This window comes from Lithobates pipiens, unplaced genomic scaffold (genome assembly GCF_037356315.1).
Source record: "Lithobates pipiens isolate NorthernLeopardFrog02 unplaced genomic scaffold, aLitPip1_a1.2 Scaffold_18, whole genome shotgun sequence".
Classification (NCBI taxonomy): Eukaryota; Metazoa; Chordata; class Amphibia; order Anura; family Ranidae; genus Lithobates; species Lithobates pipiens.
In genome coordinates, this window is record NW_027507758.1 from 502,688,225 (window position 1) to 502,710,660 (window position 22,436).

Genomic DNA, 22,436 nt, shown 5'->3' on the forward strand with positions numbered 1-22,436 from the left:
CATTGTATTTTTTTTAAATGTAACTGCCTATTCCCAAACTGTCATTTGAAGTAAAACACATAGCCAAGTATTATTTTCCACAATTTTTTTTATTGTGAATTAAAAAAAGAAATAAAATTAGATATGCTATCTGCCAATAGAACTTAACCAAAAAGTGCATTCTATGCATCCAAAAATATAGAAAATCAAATCATTATTCAACCAAAAAAATAATGTCAAAGCAATAACTCCAAGGCCAATAATAAATAACATGTTATCTCCTCAGATTCCACAACATGGCTGGTTGACGAACGGCCGTTCAGAAACTAACTGAAAAGTGCGAAATGAAAAGCGCGAATCAATACTCAAACTTCTACTAACACAAAATTAGCAGACGAAGCCCAAAGGGTGGCGCTAAATAGCTGAAAAAACATGTAGTACGTCACTACATTCATGATTGTTGGCCAACAATTGTGTGTTGTGTGTATGCAAGACAAGTTTGGACCAACGCCCTTCGGACAAAAGTCCATGGTTTTGTTGGCCAACGATCCGATCATGTGTACGAGGCTTTAGAATGCATAAGAAACACTATCGCACAATCTGTCTGCGCCACTCTTCATGAATTCCAAGGAGAGGGTTTTGTTTGCACACATTCAGTGGCATTGCTAGGGGGGTGCAGGGGGTGCGGTCCACACCCGGGTGCCACCCACTACAGGGGCTCCCTTTTGCAGTTTTTTTCTTTCAGCCTGAAAACCCTCTTTCAGCGCCGTGACCGTGCCCGGCCTGTGTTCCCCTCCTCCTCCCCTCTGTCTCTCACTACAGCGCTGCTGCCCAAGCCTGTCATGGTCGATTCTCCACGCGGGCGGCACGGCTGCACACTGTCTTCTCCTCTCCTGCTGCCACCCGGATGTTCCGTGTATCTGAGACACCCAAGCTGGTGATGTAACGGGCAGGAAGTGGTGAGTGTCGGCTTGCGATGGGGGATTACTAATAGAGGGGGGTTCTTTGTCCTGGGGGGTCTGTAGTAATGGAGGGGGGTGCTATGTCCTGGGGGTCTGTACTAATAGAGGGGATGCTATGTCCTGTGGGGTCTGTACTAATAGAGGGGGGTGCTATGTCCTGGGGGGTCTGTACTTATGGAGGGGGTGCTATGTCTTGGGGGTCTGTACTTATGGAGGGTGTGCTATATCTTGGGGGTCTGTACTAATGGAGGGGGGTGCTATGTTCTCGGGGTCTGTACTAATAGAGGGGGGTGCCATGTCCTGGGGAGCTGTACTTATGGAGGTGGGTGCTATGTCCTGGGGGTCTGTACTAATGGAGGGGGTACTATGTCCTGGGGGTCTGTACTAATGGAGGGGGTGCTATGTCCTGTGGGGTCTGTACTTATGGAGGGGGTGCTATGTCCTGGGGGGTCTGTACTAATGGAGGGGGTGCTATGTCCTGGGGGTCTGTACTAATGGAGGGGGTGCTTTTTCCTGGGGGGGTCTATACTTGGAAGGGGGTCTGTACTGATCGAGAGGGGTCTATACTTATTGGCAGGGGGGTCTGTACTGAGTGAGGACTATAATTGGTGAAGGGGTCTATACTTAGTGGAGGGGGGTCTACTGAAGGAAGGGGGTCTGTATAAGGGGCGACTATAGTTGGTGGAGGCGGGTGACACCATTTTTTACTGCACCGGGTGACACCAACCCTAGTGACACCACTGTATGTCCTGGGGGGTCTGTACTAATGGAGGGGGGGTGCTATGTCCTGGGGGTCTGTACTAATGGAGGGGGGTTCTTTGTCCTGGGGGGGTCTGCACTAATGGAGGGGGGTGCTTTGCCCTGGGGGAGGTCTATACTTGTAAGGGGGTCTGTACTGACCGAGGGGGGTCTATACTTATTGGCGGGGGAGTCTCTACTGAGGGAGGACTATAATTGGTGAAGGGGGGCTGTACTGACGGAGGGGGTCTACTGAAGGAAGGGGGTCTGTACTAAGGGGCGACTATAGTTGGGGGGTGACACCATGTTTTACCGCACCGGTTGACACCAACCTTAGTGACGCCACTGCACACATTTGCAAATAGATGTGTAAGCTGTAGTGCCTACACCTCAGGGCTCCTCTGTATAACCATCATTTTCAGAGTCTCTCATGTTAGAACACATATCTATCTACTAATGTAAGTGCCCTAACTTGAGAGATTGTGAAAATTATAGAGTGAGGACTGCATATGTGTTAGGGCCTATATGAATTAGGACCTATATTTGTTCTAATTTGGGAGACTCTGAAAATGATAGCGTTAGAACAGCAGTACACAGAGGAGCTTTGACGTAAGTACTGCGGCTTATGCATATATTTGCAATATATGCAAACAAAACCATCTGTTTTTAACATAAATTGTTAGACAGTACCAATTTATTTTTTTTGAAGACTAGCTGGTACGTGTGCTGTGAAATCTTTGTGTGTTTGTTTAGTATCTGAAACTTGCACTTTTCTAAATAGGTGCAAAAGTCAAGATTACAAAACAGGTTCCAAATGGCAAACAGCATGAAGAATATTACAAAACACATTTTGAAAGTTGCACAAACGTGAACTCTTCACAGCAAGTTCTCTGTGGCAAGGTGCCCTTATAGTAGCTGGGTCTTTAGAAGAAGCTGTGTGCTATTAGGCTCTGGCCCAGCTGCTTACACACTTGTTCTGGCAGTGGAAGGCCCCTCATCTGGCTGCAGATTACTTACTGAGCTACTTCTGTCTCATCAGGAGTGGATCCTCTCTAAGCAGCTGAGGGAGGGAAGCAGAGACACTGTGTCCACGAACCCAAGGAGTTGTGGAAAAAGGAATTACAAGGACCTGCATTTGCATCAAAGCATAGAGAGCAAACGGGGTGGGTGGGGGGGGGGGGTGCAGTGTGGTGGCGACAGCAGTAAACACACAGAGTACAGTTGCAAAGAACAGAACTTGTATTCAGAATCCAGTAATTCAGATCAAACCTGGGGGGGGGGGGGGGATTCCAGGAAGGATGGTGTGTCTCTATCCTTTCCCTACTTATCTGGAACTTCTCCTTGTCGCTAATCCCTGTCCCTGTCAGATGTCCCTTTGACCTGTCTTTATACTACACACACACGCACCAAGCCCCGGAGCTAGGATCTTAAATAGACTCTGCCTGACCCAAGATGGCTACCAGAGTCACATGAATCGACAACATCCAATCAGATATCTTCTCCAATGATCCAGAAAACCGAAGAGGAAACATGTTCCTCTTGACATCATCTCCCCCTGCAATGCAGCTGTGGTTGGGCACCACCTGCAGTGAAGAAAGAAGACTGTAATTGGGTTGTATTACAGGGGCATTCCACTCAATTGCTACATAGCTTGTTGGTTCTGTGCGTAGTTGAAGCCATCTTGGTTCTGTTTGATAATAAAAATACAATTCTCTCACATTAAGCATGTCTCCCATCTTATGTTAAGGAGCCAAGAAAAGAAAATACTGCAGTAGCACTGCAATATCACCTGGTTATTGCTAGCAATTATGGGATAATTAGGATTGATCTTAGCATTAATGGCAGTAATGGGGTTGTTATATATGTGACTTGAGGCTTTCTGGCAGTAATTACTAAAACTAACCTTAAAATTGCTGGTAATAATGGGGTAATTATATGCCTTACATGAGTACTGTTAGCAGTAATAGATACAAATGAGCAGGATATTGTTAACAATAATTAGAAAATTGTAAGACTGGCCTGGGTACTGCTTACAATAAAACGGGAGTAATAAGACTGACCTGTGCAATTTTAGCAAATACGGGGTATTGCAGGGTTTAAAAAAGACAAAACATCCACATGGTGTCAGTCTATTTGTAAATAATTTAGCATTTTGAAAAAAAATTATACAGTATTTGGCCAAACGTGTTCGATGTATGTAAATGTATTAAACATTATTACCGTTGGGGTATCTGGAGTGGCATATTACAAAAGAGCTCCCAGGAAGGTTTGTGTTCCCATGCTGTGCAAACATTTCACACAATCTAATGCATTTTTCAGTTAAGGAAATTGTATAAATAAATCACTTATAACAGCACTGCAAACATTCATGTTTTATATCTGTGTACGTGTTGGTCTGGTATGAAGTAGGTACAGTAGTTAAATTAAATAATACAGTTGACCTGAAGCATATTCAATTGTTAACATGAAGGTAAACGCCTTGCTGAGGTGGCTGAAGACTCAGAGTAATGGAGAGGCTTAATTAACCACCCTCCATGTGTTATTGTCCACTTTAATTTCCCCCTCCTATCTAAAAGTGTTTTTTCAACCGAAGTGCCACGACACAATGATATAAATCTTTGCACAATCTGATCTGAAAGTGTTCCTCTATTAAACTGGTTCTAAAGCCTATTTTTGTACTTTAATGCACTCCTTGAATTAAGGATCTTGTGATGAAGGAGTGGGGGCAGGGTCAAGCCGCACTGTCTGTGTCTATAGAGAAAGGCAGTGCTGCTCTGGATGATGCCCACAGGTGTGCCGCCATACGAAAGTGGCTTCCTATGGTGGCACACCATAAAGAGGAGTAGCCAGGAGCACTAGAGGGGGTCCCCAGAGGAGGAGTAACAGGTAAGTATAAGCCTGTTATTTTAAAAATATATAATTTACAATCAGTTTAACTCCTGTATATAGAGAAGAGCGAGAAAGCACAGCCTGCACCTCCTCCTGGCTCTCTCCTCCGCTTTCCTCCCTGTGCAGTCTGGTCTGAGAGCATTTAGTGTTAACTCTTGTATACAGAGAGAAGGGAATTTTTGCTATTTTTGCTACTTCAGAAGGCTATGTGGGTCACCTGCCCATGTCTTACTGACCAATGACACCACAGGCTGCTAAGGACAGGTCAGGTGGCTCACACAGCATTCTGGGTTGCCAACAATAATGAGAGGAGGAGATAGCCAGAAGGAGGTGCAGGCTGTGCTCCCTCCCTTCTCTCTGTATACAAGAGTTAACACTAAATGCTCTCAGACCAGACTGCACAGGGCTTGATTCCCTCCCCCCCCCCCTCTGGGCTGCTCATTTCCAGCCAGTAAAAATTGTGGGTGAGGGCTGTAATCAGATCCAGCACAGTCTGATCTGAGAGTCCTGTGGCATATCCTGTATACAGACAGGAGATGGAGGAGCTGAAGGGGGGGAGGGAGAGCACAGCCCACACCTCCTCCCCAGTTTTGTGCTAGGAGGGCATTTTGGAGGGGAAGGATTCGTGCTGGGGGGGGGGGGGGGTGTTTAAAGCAAGACCTTGTGTGAAGTTTGGTTGGCCATTTACTGGTTTTAAGTGATAAGATTCATAGTGTTAAACATTAAAAAAATGTACATGTATGTAAATGTAGCTGTTTGTCATAGGTGTTAATAAAATGTTTTCACACACTAAAGCCACAGCTCCTTTTTGTATTCATCCAGAGGTATGAACAAAAAAACAAAAACAAATGAGGGGTATGGAGGAATTCCACACACAACACATTTTCCAACTTGTTCATTTGATCCCCGAGGCAGAATATGGTAAAAGTTTCCCAACTTGTTCATTTGACAAAAGTATATCAAACTATTAACCTCTGTCGAATGGGGACGGCCATGCATTGATCGAATTTCCATCCATCTATGGCCAGCTCAGGTTTTACGTTCTGACAAAAACATCAAAGATATTCCAGGGCTGGTGGGTAGAGAAGTGATAGGCGGTGCTAATATCAGTATCTTATCCAGTAGCAGCCAAACAAGCCCATATTCAGGCCTATATTCAAGCCGAAACCCAGTCAAAACTCACAACCAAGCCACTTTAACACCAAAAGATATTTGAATGCAGAGTGTCTACCTACCTTCAAATTATATCTGAAACCAAATCTTTTTTTCAGAGAGAGTAGGGAAGTATTAGAACTCCTTTCCATTAGTGAGGTGTCCCATTAGTCACTATCTTTCAGACAGGAAGTTAGAGAAAAATTCTCTAACGTGAGGGACAAATGTCCCTGTTGAAATATTTTCCCTCTCTTTCTAAAATGAAAATAAAAAAGTTTGGGCTTTAAATACACTTTTAGTGCAATTGTGTCCAATAACCTTTTCAAGCCAAGTTTTTATAGGTGCAAAATTACATTCTCTGAAGAAAAGTATTTTTTTTGTTTACCATGGTTGAAACATTTTCTCTTCTGTAGCCATATTGTGGCTTCTGTCCATCAGCTAAATATGAAAGTCAACACTAAAACTGTAAAGGAAAAAATGTGATCCCATGATAACCTCCATGGGATCAACAGCACTCATCACACTGGCCATCTGTAAAGCCACCCAACCATATCATAAAATGTAACAAATAAAACAGGTAATCAGTAAGATCTTAAAAGAACACAACCTAGGAACACACAGGTATATGGGTGGCACAACACTAACTAGGAAAAGACCAAGCATGGATTGCTGCCAGGTAAGGTGAAGGGGAAGCTCCATCTAATGCAATGATTGTAGAGAAAAGATACAGTGCAAAACGTGTATAGTATAGTAAATCAAATCCAGAAAATGTATTAAAATACATAAGAATTGCACTAACAGGGGTTAAAGTGACAGATTTGATGGTGGAATATCATGGAGTCATAGCTCAGTGAGGAATCCAAAAATCTCTGATAGGGACAGCAAGGCCTCAGCCAAAAGCAAAAATGATCCAGTGATAACAGTGTGCCAGTACTGCTGCAAGATGGTGGGGACAGCCGACATAGCTGCAAGAACAGAAGTCACCCTCTTCTGACCTCACCCTTGCACATGCGCAATAGGATGTGTTTTTAGGCATCTCACCTGTTCCTCAGCCCAGCACTAGGACTACCCACACAGAGTAAAATAGTCACACAGTAGTAGGTAGACCAGGGGCCAACCAAGGGCAGGCCTGTAGTGGACTGACAAGAAGAAGAAATAACCCCCCTGCCCATATGCCAGAAGAAAAACTATCAAATTCATACAAAAAAAAAAAAAAAAACAGCTTGAACTCTGAATCTGCTGTTAATCGGGACTGTCACCAAATATCACCCAGAACAGATTCAAATTGTTATAAGTATGGGTAGCAGACATCCCCATCCTTTTCCAATATACTGTATAATAATCATAAGCCATAATAAAAAATAAAAAATAAATCCCATCCTTTAGCTGACCGGTATGAAATTCTATGAGGAGCGGGTCCATAAGGGGTAATAGGGAAGAGTTGGAAATCCATTTTTTATTGCCATTTGTCTGCAATTCGTGAAGTGACCTTCCATTGTCATTCTATTGTCAGACACACTTGTTATTTCACACAGCTATTTTTCAATATGTTGGAAAATCCCTGGGCATTGTTTTTTTATAAAGGAGATGCCATGTATTTGCATCACTCCATTGTGTTAAATCATGTGACAGGTCTTTGCTCTACAGACAATAAAAAGATGTCCCTTCAGTGGTCACCAAGAGATATCCATTTCCTTCCTATACAATAACATGCACGCATGCATATCAATGTAACAAGGGATTTAATATATAAAAAATGTTCAACAGTCAGATTGCATCCAAAGTCCATCTATTGTTTATAGCTTTGTTTTCCGGAGAACTGCAAAACTGAGCATTGAATAGCCAAGCCTCTGTATAGCTAACTCCTCCATCACTGTTCAGAGGGCATATATATCCCCCCTGTTCTGTGTTACTTTCTACTAGAATATTTTTCATTGTTCATTTACAAATTATTGCAGATCATTAAAATATGATTGTATAGACTGGCGAATGCAAAATATGGTGCATATATCAGAATTATGACAATGCATTTAAACTGGACAGGGCTTATAACCTCATACACAGTGAAGAAAAATAGAGAATTTTTCAGCTGGATGATGGACAACTTTGCGTAATTTAGTGTCCAGCAAAGAAAAAAAAGCAATAGTGTTAGCGTGTGAAGTAGATAATAATTCTGGCTTCTGTAGAAGGGACTTTCTAGAAAACATGCTTGACAGCTTTACATACTACACACAATAATAACTTATCCAACAGAAGTGTTTGCTGATGACATAGGCATTCAATGAATGAAGAATGTGTCATCCAGTAAGGCTACTTATTAGTAGTGTTTCATTAACAAGATTCTCCTCCAATAGATTGCAATAGAGTTTACCAGAAAGTTTGTAAACTTTAAGCAAAATTCACAAAACTGTTTGCAAACCAAACCCAAACAGATTCACTAATCCTTACATATACATTGTCTTGAAAAAGTATTCATCCCCCTTGAACTTTTCCACATTTTGTCATGTTAAAAGCGTACATTTTTTGGGGGGGATTTTATGTGATAGACCAACACAAAGTGGCACATAATTGTGAAGTTGAAGGAAAATGATAAATGGTTTTAAACATTTTTTACAAATACATTTCTGAAAAGTGTGGCGTGCATTTATATTCAGCCCGTAGTAGTAATTGTAGATTAGTAATAAGTAGAAGTCATTACTTTGTAGAACCACCTTTCACTGCAATTACAGCTGCAGTCTTTTTGGGATGTCTCTACCAGCTTTGCACATCTATAAAGTGACATTTTTGCCCATTCTCCTTTGCAAAATAGCTCAAGCTCTGTCAGATTGGATGGAGAGCGTCTGTGAACAGCAATTTTCAAGTCTTGCCACAGATTCTCAATTGGATTTAGGTCTGGATCTTCACTGCGACAGTCTAAGCCCCGTACACATGGTAGGAGATTTCGACAACCAAATCCGTCGGATTTTGTCCGTCTGATTTTGTCCGTCGGATCTTGTCCGAAACTGTCGCATACACACGGTCGGACTAAGTTGTCGAAAAATCCGATCATTCAGAACGTGATGACGTAATTTCGTTACGATGGGACTACGTTCAGGCTAGTAGCCAATAGCTTTCATGTAGGAATTTGATCTGAGCATGCGTGGCACTTGGTCCAATCAAAATTCTCTACATATGATCGGAGTATGTCCGATCGAACCAGTTGGTAGGGAAATATTTCCAACATGTTGGAAAATTGGGTCCGACGGATATTCCGACGGAATCAGTCCGATGCATACCACACACAGTCGGATTATCCGACAACACGGTCCGATAGGACACATTCCGACGGATTCTCCGACCGTGTGTACAAGGGCTAACACATGAATATGCTTTGATCTAAACCATTCCATTGTAGATCTGGCTTTATGTTTAGGGTCATTGTCTTGCTGGAAGGCGAACCTCCACCCCAGTCTCAATTCCTTTGCAGACTTTAAAGCCCCATATACGCTATCAGATTTTCTGTAGAGTTTGTCCTTCAGATTTACCAAAACCATATAATATGAGGTCAAGCCTTAGGAGTTTCAATGTGTATGCAATCAGGCAGGCCCTTGCACTACATGGTTTTGGTAAATCTGAAGGAAAAACTCAGCAGAAAAACTGATAGTGTGTCTGGAGCTTCACAGGTTTTCTTCTAACATTGCCCTGTATTTGGTTCCATCAATCTTCAAATCAACTCTAATCAGCTTCCATGTCCATGCTGAAGAAAAGCTTTCCCACATGATGCTGCCACCACCATGGTTCACAGTGGGGATGGTGTGTTCAGGGTGATGTGCAGTGTTAGTTTTCCAGCATACATAGTATTTTGCTTTTTTGCCAAAAAGTTCAATTTTGGTCTCATCTCTCTAGATTACCTAATTCCACATGTTTTCTGTCTCCCCCACACAGTTGTGCTTCTGGCAAACTGCAAACGGGACTTCTTATTGCTTCTTTCAACAATAACTTTCTTCTTGCCACTCTTCCATAAAGGCCAGATGTGTGGAGTGCTGTGGACAGATTCTCCCACCTGAGCTGTGAATCTCTGCAGCTTCTTGGCTGCTTCTGTGATTAATGCTCTCCTTGCCCAGCCTGTCAGTTTAGGTGGACGGCTATGTCTTGGTAGGTTTGCAGTTGTGCCATATTCTTTCCATTTTCAGGTGATGGATTGAACAATGCTCCATGAGATGTTCAAAACTTGGGATATTTTTTATAACCTAACCCTGCTTTAAACTTCTCCACAACGTTATCCCTAACCTGTCTGGTGTGTTCCTTGGTCTTCATGATGCTGTTTGTTCACTAAGGTTCTCTAACAAACCTTTGAGGGCTTCACAGAAGACCTGTATTAATACAGGGATTAAATTAAATACAGGTGGATTCTATTTACTAATTAGGTGACTTCTGAAGGCAATTGGTTCCACGAGATTTTATTATTTTCCTTCCACTTCACAATTATGTGCCACTTTGTGTTGGTCTATCATATAAAATCCCAATAAAATACATTTACATTTTTGGTTGTAACATGACAAAATGTGGAAAATGTTAAGGGGTATGAATACTTTTTCAAGGCACTGTATACTGTGGAGGAGCGACATACTAAACATACCATTAAATAAAGTGATAGAATATGTTTTGCTCTGTGGGCAGTGTACAGTGACCCAGAGACCACATAAAGCTAAGACGTGACCACATCAGAAGAATGATTACAAGGAACTTTCTGCAAGGTTTCACGTGACTCTGCAGTTCTAATTATTGTGACAGGTTGCATGACAAGTTACTGCCACGCACATAGGACATGCACTCTGTGGTTTATTTACATAGTTGACACCTGGGGCGTATTATCTATTAAAAACCCTCCCTTGCTCGCTTATTCCTCTATACATCAAAATTATTTTCAGCAGCGATAATGAAATCACAAATAGTAAAAATAAAACAGGGAACATTTTCTTTATCTGAATGTTTTACACATAGTGGACAGGGCCAAAAAAGGAGGCATTATCTCTGTGCTGAATAAAATAAAACATTTGGGTAATAACAACATGCTAAAAAAAAATTCAAGGACTTAATAGTGGTGCATGTAGTGCACTGCACATAAACACAACTAAAGCTGCTTTGATAGTTACAGGCCTACAAGGAATTAAGTTATAGCATATAGAAGCACATATAAGATCCTCTAAACAGCTGCGACTTCAAATACACCAACAAAAAAAGCTATCCTGACAATACAAGGGCCCCAAAAGGACAATTGTATACAATACATAAACAATCAAGCAACAATCATTCAAATACACAGGCAGAAAACAGCCAATTTTGAAAATATGATAATTAACAAATGACCAAACATGACAATTTGCATGCAGCAAATGGGAAATTATGAAAATATATGGGGCAACAAACTTATTTAAAAATGTAGATGCCATCAACTCACTAGAGTATATAAGCTGCACCGCTCAGTGTATAAGCAGGTGCAGCTTCCCTTCGATTTGCTGACTCACCAATATTGGTGCGGTCTTGGTGTGTGAGCTTCTTCAGGGATAGCAAAAAACTTAACGCCGCTCTCAATAAACTTCCTGCCCCCTGAAGAGCTCTGATCAGTAAACTCTCCTCCAGCAAATTCTCCTGCCCCTCCGCAAAAGCCCCTACTAGTAAAAGTCCCCCTTCCCCAGCAAAACTCCCCTATTCCCTCCCTCGGAAAAACCTGTCCCCTAGACATAAAACACCATCAGCGAAGAAAACCCTCCTGGCAAACCCCATCCTCCATCAACCCCCATTTCACATGTTAACCCCCTCCTTCTATAAAAACACGCACCAGACCTCAGGTACAGAGGCACCTGACAGATTGAGGAAAGTCCTCCTATGCTTCCATTAAGCTATGTCTTGTGACTTATCAGAGGAGCTTAGGAGAGCTTTTTTTTGACTATGTGCCACCTCTGTATCTGAGGTCTAGCAGGGCTGCCAGGTGTAGAATTGCAGAGTTGTGGGTAATGTGGCAGTGTGCATCCTCCAGGACTTCCTCTCCCAGGTACACCACTGCATACACTGTTTAAATATAATATTTGAGTGAGGTATTTTCCCAGATAATTTGTTGTGCTTCGATTTGGATAGAGTCTAGAAGCATTAAAAACATTGTACGTTTTTATTGCTATCTTGAGCTTGGTTAGAGAGATTTCTGCTTACTGTCCAGGTAATAACGGTTTCACCAGACAGTAGGAGATGGAAAACTTTCAATAGCAAATAAAAAATGCTTTTTTTTCCAGTAGAGTGGGACCCATCATCAAATTTAATAACTGACTGTGTCCCTGTTGGAGATTGTCTAACACTTCCAGTTCAGTAAATCCATTGTCTTTGTGACAGAAAAGTGATTTAGTTTCAAAGTGTATGAGGCAAGGCCGAATCAGAAACTCAAAAAAACACTCCAACCTCCCACATGGATGAACCACCTTGGGCTGGACCCTTGGGCTCTCTGCTTGTGTGTGGGCGTTTGTGGTGGGTGAGTTCACTCTCCTTGAATTGTGGCACACATATACTGTTGGTGATAATATAGGTTATTATTATTATATCTAATATGTGTAAATACATTTTTTATACAATCTGCATTCATTCTTAAGTTGGTTTCCTGATGAAGCGCAGGACTGAAACATGTTGAAACCACCAATGATGATCACTTATGCACAGGAATCACTTATGAACATGGTTTTAACAATGTCTGAGTTGTAAATTCAACCGTATAATAAAAGTGATTTTGTGTAATATATATATTTGTGTTCTAAATTTTGGCACCTAAAAGTCTAATTTATTATTGTTTTTTGAGTGTAGGACAGAAGGGGAGGGACAAATTATTAAAACAGAGCTGCAAAATAGCATTACAACCCTGACAGGGTTGCTAACCCTTGCCAACTGTACAGAAAAGTTTTGACTAGACATACACTTTAAGGTTAATGTTGGCTCTAACAATGATTCAGAAAATTATAGCCTACTTTGTAGTCTTCCTGTTAACAAGTTTAAAGGCTCAGTCCAAAAAGTGTTTTTTTTTTTTTTCTTTTTACAAGAAGGGTCTACTGGGCTGAGTAAACTGATTGATCCTTATATATTGTGGGGATTTTACTGATCAGATCTTTCTGCCATTTCCTGTACCCTAGTCCTCCCCACATTGAAGCTCTGTTGCTACAGCAAGAGATGTATCAACTCTAACTGTTGTATTATAAAAAATATAATAATTGTACTTTGAAGTGAAACTCTAATGACTTTAGTCATTTTTTAAAGTCTATGTTTTTAAACAAATATCTTGTCAAAATGAGACAAAAAGGTTTTTGGCTAGGGTCATGCTTTAATACAGAGAAAACCCATGACAAAGTATATAGACAAAACTATGAGTGCTATGAAAAAAGAACACAGTAGAAGTCATTTCATTTCAAACACTCTGCCTGAAATTGTGCATGGGGCCATCTGAAGGGATTGGGATGGATGGAAATAATTCAATGAACTGACAACAAATACTATTCTGTATGCCTTTTTAGTACAGATGAACCCCAAAAATGTAATTTCCTGTGTATGTGATTGGCTCACAGCTTTTACCAGCCATATTTGTCTTATTATACCACTGGGATTGGTCATATATCTATAGCATGCAAACTCTCCCACTTAAAAAGGAACTTTATCCTAGGAAACTAAAATATCCTAAATGTTTGCTCAGCTTTAGCCTAAAGCAGAACTCCATTCTGTATAAAGTAAAAGGTAGCTCATCAGCCAGCATTGGTAAATAAAAGAGTCTCTACTGTGCCTTTGCACTACTAATCTCATTCTTGGCATCTCTAAAATATAAAATAAAGAGCTTTCATTGTTGGGCTGATGGCAAAGAACCTTCCCCAGTAGTAGAAGCAGCTCCAGTGATAACAGGTTGCCAAGAGTAGTACACAACTGTGCATGTGCGGGAAGTTATGCAGGCACAGAGAAGGTCAGATTTATGTTATTAAAAAGTGTAGCTAGGATATGTTTTCAAGATGGCACATCACTTCTTCCTTCCCAGGAAATATGTGCACATGGGGGAACAAATTAACAAAAGAGTATAAATTATGAGAAATGCTTAAAGCTCACCTTAGGACAAAAATGAACCCTTCTCCTGCTGCTTCCTACCACCCCCTCTCAGGGGTGTTTTTTCTTCTCTTTTAAATAAAGTTTTACTCATCTAAACATGTGTAGCATACCCCCTAGAGAGCCACTGGTAGTTTTGGCATCTTTCCTCCTCTTAGCTCACACAGCATTCCAACAGTCCTTCTCTGATTCAGGAATCAGTCCAGGGGTTTCTTTTTTGTGGTTTTTATTGGGAATAATAAACTTGGATGGGGATAAGGAGCATGGTATACCCCAGAACTGTAGATCTTGAACTTGAACAAATTGAGGACTGCTAATTTCCTGGCTGCGCTTGTCTGGTTCTTGACAAAAGTCTTGTACACCTTTAGCTGCATCTTTACAACACCCGACAGTATTGCACCCCTGCTTGACTGCACTGGCACAGGGTGTACTTCCTGCAGCAACTGTGCCATAGAATCTCTATGCAGCCTGTTCTAAAGCACAATACAGTCACTCTTGCAGCACTGGGGTCTTGTACTCACTCAGCCACAGGATCATCGGTTGCCTCTTGGTGATATTCACCAAGCTCTTTCCCCCGTGAGGGAGATGAAAGATGAAGGCTCACTCAGCCTCTGGACAACTTGGGCTCTCTCCAACAGGTTCCTTCCTGGCTCTCCTTCTTTAAGCTCTCTCCTGACCCCTTGGTTTCCTGAAATGCTCTGTAAATGGGCCCTCCAGCTAAGCCAAGCTGAAGCCCAGTGTCTTTGGGTTAGTTTCTGCCCTGGAAAGCAAGGCCCCTCAACAGGGGTCTCCTCTAGGATAGACCCTGGACCGCTGCTTTACACCAGCATGCAATCTCCCCTTGCCACTCAGGCACAGAATATTTATGGGCTCTTCTCCCAGCTTCTGGGCACACCCCCCCCCCCAAAAGATCTGTGGAAGCTCCATAAATATGCCACTATGTTCCAAAGATTTCTAGAATACAGGAGGATGTAGCAGAGGCAGAGCAGCAGCCGGTCAAAACCTGAGCAGCCCTAACTAATCAACCCCTGCTCCACCGATTACAGTGGAGCCAAACTAAATCGACCTCACAGCCTTTCCCAAACCAAAGAGGGTGCCACACATGCCATTTGTGTCTATCACCTGTGCCATTTCTGGATACAGAGTACTCCAACGATGCAGATTTGCATGTAGGCAGGTGGTATTGGTAGTGCCAAAAGCCTCACTACTTGAGTTTATAACATGAAAAAGTTGCCTATTTATTTAATTCTCTAGCATCTATTAAAATTTAAGTTTTGGGTTTAATAAGTCTTAATTCAAAGAGTTTAACAGGTTTTAGCATTACCTGCACCAATCAAGGTATTCCATGTTATTATTAGAACTAGACTAAGGTTTCAAAAGCTAGCACACACCTATTACTTTTTCCATCATGTCACTAAAGGCAATACACAGCATTTATTTGTTTTGCTCCAACATATTACCACAGAACTGGATGCTTGGAAAGTAGTACTTTACAAGCTATTGTTCATAAAATGCTATTAATCTATTTTCTATTTGCTGTGGCTGTGGCCACAATGTGGAAAGCAATGGAGGAAGTCTATATTGAAGGATGGGAGGAGTCTCTGTACAATCTAAGAAGTATATAACTACTAATAACTGTTTACACAAACCAAAGAGGAAATTTGTCTGCATTATGTCTCGAGCCAGCTCTTTTTTGTGTGTATTGTGTATCGTGTTGCTAGGACTCCAGTCCCTGACCCACGCTGCAGGTGAGATTTTATTCACAGATTGCACTTAAACATGTTTTGTTACATTGTTAGACTGAATAAATGACTGGTCTGTAATCAGGATTGATGACTAAAGCTGCAATGCAAATTTAGAGAAGTTGACCATGAAATTTTCTTTGCTACAATAATTAATCTTAGTAAGATAGGTAAAGAGGCGAAAAAAAAATATTGGTCTTAGTAGCATTTGCAACTATGAACCATTCTGGTGCTGGTGCCAAGGTGTTAGAGCCGGTTCACACAGGGGCGACTTGTCAGGCGACTTAGCCACCTGACAAGTCGCACCCCATTCTGTATTATGGAACCAATCTAATAGGAGCGACTCAAGTTGCTCCGACTTAGAAAAAGGTTCCTGTACTACTTTTGGGGCAACTTCAGGCGACTTGCATTGACTTCTATACAGAAGTCATTTTGCAAGTCGCCGCTGAAGTCGTGTGCAGGTTGCCTGAGGCAGTGGTGCTGCAAGTCGTGCTGCCCCTGTGTGAACCGGCTCTTAGTCAGCTGGGATTAGCCAAAAATATCAAAATTATTCACCCAAGTCCTGTCATGCAAAAAACATGGGGTTGGTTTACTAAAGTCAAATAGTCTGTCTACTTTCCAAAGGAATTTTAACTTTGCATAATTAAAGTTCCCTTAATTTAGTGACTAAGGTTAAGTTCTCCTGACTTCCATCATCCAATCCTATGCATGCGAAGATAACATTTTTATCTTGCATGAGAATAGGTATTCTTAGCAAACGGAATTATCGCCACAATCATGAAGCGAGGAAAAAATTCCCTTACAAACTAAATAGTCTATTTGACTTAGTAAATCAACTCCCTTTTGGCTGTTTCCAAGGTACTGTTCACATTACTGGCACAGATGGGTCTAAGCTTCAACAAAGGGCATATTCTCACTGTTCAACATATTCTTAGTCTGTTGCTTTTCTCACAATCAATAACAGGTATGATTACAGTTAAGGAGAGTTTATCTGGGTGCAATTAGTCCACTTCAAGAAAATTTAGGATGGATGCATTATAAAGTTAAAGTGAATCACTTAATGTGTAACACTGCAATCAATAAAACTTGGCAAGTGAAATATTTACCTGTTCATTATCAAATTATAATAGAACTCATCTGATTTTAGTTAGAACAGCTGTGTGGGATTTCAGGATTTTCCCAACATAAAGTTTGGAAATTTCTAAGTACTAGTACACAACAATCACCAAAAGAAATCATGGGTTTCTATCTATCTTTCTCTTATCTCTAGTGGTTGACTGCTGCTATGCCTACACCAAGAAGCCCCTGTCAAGGAAAGTTGTTAAAGGATACATGATCCAGAACTCACATGAGGTGTGCGACATTGATGCTGTCATGTAAGTGCATATGTTTATTTATCATGTAAACTGTTCATTTATTATGTTCTGCAATATTTTATATATATATATATATATATATATACACACACACACACACACACACACACATATTCTATTACTGAAAGTATTGGGGCACCTGCCTTTAAACGCACATGAACTTTAATGGCATACCAGTCTTAGTCCGTAGGGTTCAATATTGCGTTGGCCCACCCTTTACATCTATAACAGTCTCAACTCTTCTGGGAATGCTCACTACAAGGTTTAGGAGTGTGTCTATGGGAATGTTTGACCATTTTTCCAGAAGCACATTTGTAAAGTCAGGCACTGATGTGGACGAAAAGGCTTGACTTGCAGGCTCCGCTCTAACTGATCACAAAGGTGTTCTATCGAGTTGCGGTCAAGACTCTGTGCAGGACAGTCAAGTTCCTCCACCCCAAACTCGCTCATCCATGTCTTTATGGACCTTGCTTTGTGCACTGGTCCAAATAAGCAGAGTAAAATGTTTTACAAAGGTGTTTTTTTTTTTAACAAAGGTTTATAATGCTGACCTCCAGACTACAAAGTGTGCGTAATTTAGCGGTTCTCAGACAATGTGAAAAGAAAAGTTTTTCATTAAATGGGTTGCTGGTTTCCCAAAATGGGCTCTTGTTATAATATCATTCTAGGTTAACTGAAGCATAGCTTAATGAAGTCTTCTGTTAAGTTTATACATTAAATTAACATACAGTATATATCATTTTTTTTTTCAGATTAATCACAATGAGATTCAGAGTGTGTGCAAATCCTAGAGAACCATGGGTCAACAGACTTGTGGCAGCTCTTAAGTAAGTAAATGTTATAACAAATATTTCTGAGCAACCATATATTAATGATACTACTCATTAAGCACAGCAAGCTTCCCATTGACAGGCCAATGCCATGGACATTGGGCAATTAGACATTAGGCCATCTTCAAATACAATTATTCCAAAATATATGAACATCGCTTGAGAAAATTAAAATACCGTGACAAATATCAAACCTCTTAAAAATCTCTTAACGTGCCATTTGCATAATTAAAACAACTTTTGTGCAAACATTATTTTAAAGTGCTCCAAAAATATAAAATAGTGACATACTGTATAAAGTGCTATACCACAAATGCATGTGTAAACAATGCATGTGCAAAAATAAATTGTCCGCTGTTATATTGTGCCTTCTGCAATCATTTATAAAGTGCTCAACCAAGCGTCCACAACCAGGGGCGTAACTATAGGGGGTGCAGCAGTCGCGACCGCAACTGGGCCCTGTGATGCAGGGGGCCCCATGCAGCCCCCTCTACATATGGCCAGCAGCAGCATAGGCAGCTAGGGGTACCAGTGCACCATGCACACGGGTGGCTGGAGGTGGAGGGTGACTAGCAGAGCTCCATGCTCGACTATCGCACTGGCTGCTCTTTAGTTGTGCATTCCCCGCATGACCTGTGTCCTCGGCCGGCTCCTCAGAGTACCCCTCTCCTGCTCCATGCATTGCCGCTCAGTCCGATGTCTGTTCTCCCCAGCCAGAGTCCCGTCCCCCCCTGAGTCCGGCCCACACTGCACTGCATATTTCTCCCCGGGTAAACAAACTTTAAGCACACAGATGCAGTGCAGCCCTATGAGAGCCGGCTCCCCAGAGAAAACTGCAGGCTTGTCTGCCAGCCCCCCTCCTCCCTTGTCATACACAGATGATGAAAGGTCTTTCTGGGAGATATGCTGATCGCCCATCCAGCACACTGGATGGAGCCGAGGCCAACATGGATGAGTGTGCGGCCTACAGCTTGGTCATGGTGAGTGAGAGGACCCCATCCCCCACACACCATTACATACCCCCTCCATCTCCCCCTGGGGACAGGGACCCCTTCTCACGTGGGGACAGGGACACCCACCTCCCCTGGGGACAGGGACCCCTTCTCACTTGGGGACAGTAACTTTATCTGCCCTGGAGAAAAGGACCTCATCTCTTCTGGGGACGGGGACCCCATCCTGCCTAGGGACAGTCCCCCAATGGGGCACCTAAAAAAAAACTACTGATACCAGTGATTCCACCGCCGGACTCGGAGGGAAGGGCCCTGGCTGGGGTTCAGGGGGGCCCTTCATGATTTCTTGCATCGGGGGCCTGAAGGTTCTAGTTACGCCATTGTCCACAACATCCACATTTGAATCTATCTTCACTTCTCCTGATTATATTGACAATATCTAGACTTGCAAATGTGCTCCTCCTCTCCCCTCAAAGTTCTCACTCACTGGTGTAATATGTGTAGGTCAAACACGCTTGCATTATAAGAACCAGTTTTCCCTGAATTATTTTCCAAACTTTACAGCAAATCTGCTTGCGTTACCCCCCCCCCCCCCCCCCCCCCCCGGCCTTAAGTGTGTACCTCAGTTGTGCATGGATAATAATATGCTCTTTCAAAGGTTTGGCAGAGTAGTAGAGGTTCCCCAATTTAGATGCTCATGAGCTGAAGATTATTCGCCACTACTACTTCTACTTGCTTCAGATCAAGGCTCAGTGTCCAAAATATCAGTAATGCTGCCTGCAGATCAATAATTTAAAGACAAGACATTAGGGATAAGGATTTCTATAGGGGGAAAAAATGACTTGACTTTAGCTTTTACTGAAGACTTTATAAAAGTAAAACTACATATACAGAAAAAAGAAGACTCCATCAAACTAATAATAAGTGGATTACATTCGACCAGCAGTGTTCAAACTGTGGCCCTTTGCTTGCCGGTATCTGGTTCTTGGGGCACTATTCCATCCACTGACACCAACAATGGAGCATAATTCCTGTTGCTGACACCAACAATGGGGCACAATTTATCCCCCTGACACCATCAAAAGGGCACTATTCCTCCCACTGACACCAATGATGAGACACTATTCCTTCCATTGGTACCAACAATGGGGCACAATTCCTTTCATTGATACCAACGATGGTGCATAATTCCTCCCACTGACACCAACAGTGGGGCAAAATTCCTCCCACTGACACCAACAGTGGAGCAAAATTCCTCCCACTGACACTAACAGTGGGGCAAAATTCCTCCCACTGACATCAACAATGAGGAACAATTTCTCCCACTGACACCAAACACAGGACATTGCTTAATCCCACTGGATGCAAGGACATGTAATACTCTCACTGGTTCTAGAATGCCTTCCCCTAAAAAAATCTGTAGGACAGTAAACTGGCCCTTTGTTTAGAAAGTTTGTAGACCCTTTTTTTAGACTTGTGTGAGATACTGTATGTGTGTATATATAATACACTCACCAGCCACTTTATTGGGTACACCTGGCTAGTACCGGATTGGGCCCCCTTTTGCCTTTTGCCTTCAGAACTGCCTTAATTCTCCATGGCATAAATTCAACAAGGTGTTGGAAGCATTCCTCAGAAATTTTGGTCGATAGTGACATGATAGCATCAAGCAGTTGCTGCAGATTTGTCGGCTGCACATTCATGATGCAAATCTTCCATTCCACCTCATTCCAAAAGTTTCCTGTTCTTAGCTGACAGGAGTGGCACCCGGTGTGGTCTTCTGCTGCTGTAGCCCATCTGCTTCAAGGTTTGATGTGTTGTGCATTCATAGAGTGGTTATTTGAGTTACTCTTGCCTATCATCTCAAACCAGTCTGCCCATTCTCCTCTGACCTTTGACATCAACCAGGCATTTTCATCTACACAACTGCCACTCACTGGATATCTCTTTTTCGGACCATTCTCTGTAAACCCTAGAGATAGTTGTGCGTAAAAATCCCAGTAGATCAGCAGTTTTTGAAATCCTCAAACCAGCCCATCTGGGACCAACAACCGTTCCACGTTCAAAGTCACTTAAATCCCCTTTCTTCCCCATTTTAATGCTTAGTTTAAACTTCAGCAAGTCGTCTTCACCACCTCTAGATGCCTAAATGCATTGGGTTGCTGCCATGTGATTGGCTGATTAGCCATTTGTGTTACCAAGCAATTGAACGGGTGTACCTAATAAAGTGGCTGGTGAGTGTATATATTCCATTATAGTACCTCCTGTCCGAGCTTTTAATAGATTCTGAAAAAATTACATCTTGAAGAATTTTAATACCGGTTTACATTTTTTACCAATATGATGAAACACACCTTTGTGGAAATGATTCTTCTTTTCCAGTTCAGCCAATTACCTTTTGTCTGCAATTTTTTAGCGCAGAACAGTTTTTGAAGTCTAGTCTTGACGTTCTTTTGCATTTCATTTAATAAACTGTTCGTATTTAGTAAACTAAATAGAACATGTTACCTATATGTCTGGCTGTTGAACTAATAATATATATATTTCTTTGTTGTAGGCGGAAAAAGACAATAACACAAGCACCCATCAAAAATCAACAGTAATGTAACAATGTTTAAGAAATTGAAACTTTTTTTTTTTTGTCTACAATAAGCTACAGAATTCTCCATTTTTGTTTGTATTGTGCCTAAATTGTATCATTGTTTGTTTTTAATCTCTTTTTTTATTATTTTCATTTAATACAAATACATATACATTGATTTTTATTGTATCATTGTTTGCAACAGCATTTATGTTTTATCCCTGTTTAGTTTGTTTGTTTTTGTTTTTTTGTTTTGTTTTTTGTTTTGCTTCACTTTAGTTTTTTTTTTTTTTTTAAAGCACAATGTTTATTTGCTAAATTCTGCAAATGTAATAATAAAGGCTAAACATATAGAAAACCAAGTTCTATACTTTGTATTTACTATTTTATTCATATTCACAAATCGCTTCTCTTCTTTTTCTAAGGAGGACCTATCAGTAAAATTTACAAATTAACCACTTCCAGCCCAGAGGCTGTATATATAATGCCTTGAAGAAAGTGATTACGGCTTGACCTTGGTACAGGCATACCCCACTTTTTAGTACACAATGGGGTTTATTTACTAATGCTAGAACGTGCACAATCAGGCTCACTTCTACATAGAAACCAATGAGCTTCCAGGTTTTATTACAAAAGCTTAAATTGAACAGGCTGAGGTTAGAAGCTCATTGGTTTCTATGCAGAATTGAGCCTGATTTTGTACGTTCTAGCTTTAGTAAATAAACCCCATTGTGTACTTAAAAATGGGGTATGCCTGTATCATTTTTTTTAACAGACGCCAACCAGCTTTCCAGCAAAAGTGATCCGAGCAGCTATACAACCAGCTAGATCACTTTTACAGTGTTTGGAAAGGATTCCCCTCATGCTGCCATATGCTGCCATTCCAAGACTCTCCCTTTTCCACTGGGGAGCCTGGGATCGCTGTAAGCAGTCAGGTCAGCCAAGCACAGAGGAGATGGAGGAACATCCATTCCACCCTTTCATCTGTCACAAATAAAGCCATAAAAAGTGAGGATTTTGTCAATTCAGTTTAGAGTTTCGCTGGCCACTGCCAATCAAACAAATCTCTGTCACATTAGAGTCCCCCTTCACATTAGTGCCACCACCTTACAAGCGTTTCCCCTTCACATTAGG

At 41.6% G+C, this 22,436-nt stretch overlaps 1 protein-coding gene across 1 annotated transcript; it reads left to right on the forward strand.

The window, feature by feature from the left end:
- The first annotated feature begins 15,411 nt into the window (after window positions 1-15,411).
- On the forward strand, window positions 15,412-21,641 carry LOC143990234 (C-C motif chemokine 20-like). Its single transcript, XM_077490328.1, has 4 exons — window positions 15,412-15,571; window positions 16,836-16,941; window positions 17,694-17,768; window positions 21,279-21,641. Exons 1-4 carry the CDS (start codon window positions 15,412-15,414, stop codon window positions 21,322-21,324), a joined length of 387 nt encoding a protein of 128 aa, XP_077346454.1. The 3' UTR covers window positions 21,325-21,641.
- Window positions 21,642-22,436: the final 795 nt, after the last annotated feature.

What these genes read in the sequence shown, in the direction of transcription:
- LOC143990234 (XM_077490328.1), top strand. Translation starts at nt 15,412, where the DNA reads ATGGGAGGAGTCTCTGTACAATCTAAGAAGTATATAACTACTAATAAC. An exon ending in TGCGACATTGATGCTGTCAT is followed by an intron (nt 16,942 to 17,693) that starts GTAAGTGCATAT and finishes TTTTTTTTTCAG; the next exon opens with ATTAATCACAATGAGATTCA. An exon ending in AGACTTGTGGCAGCTCTTAA is followed by an intron (nt 17,769 to 21,278) that starts GTAAGTAAATGT and finishes TCTTTGTTGTAG; the next exon opens with GCGGAAAAAGACAATAACAC.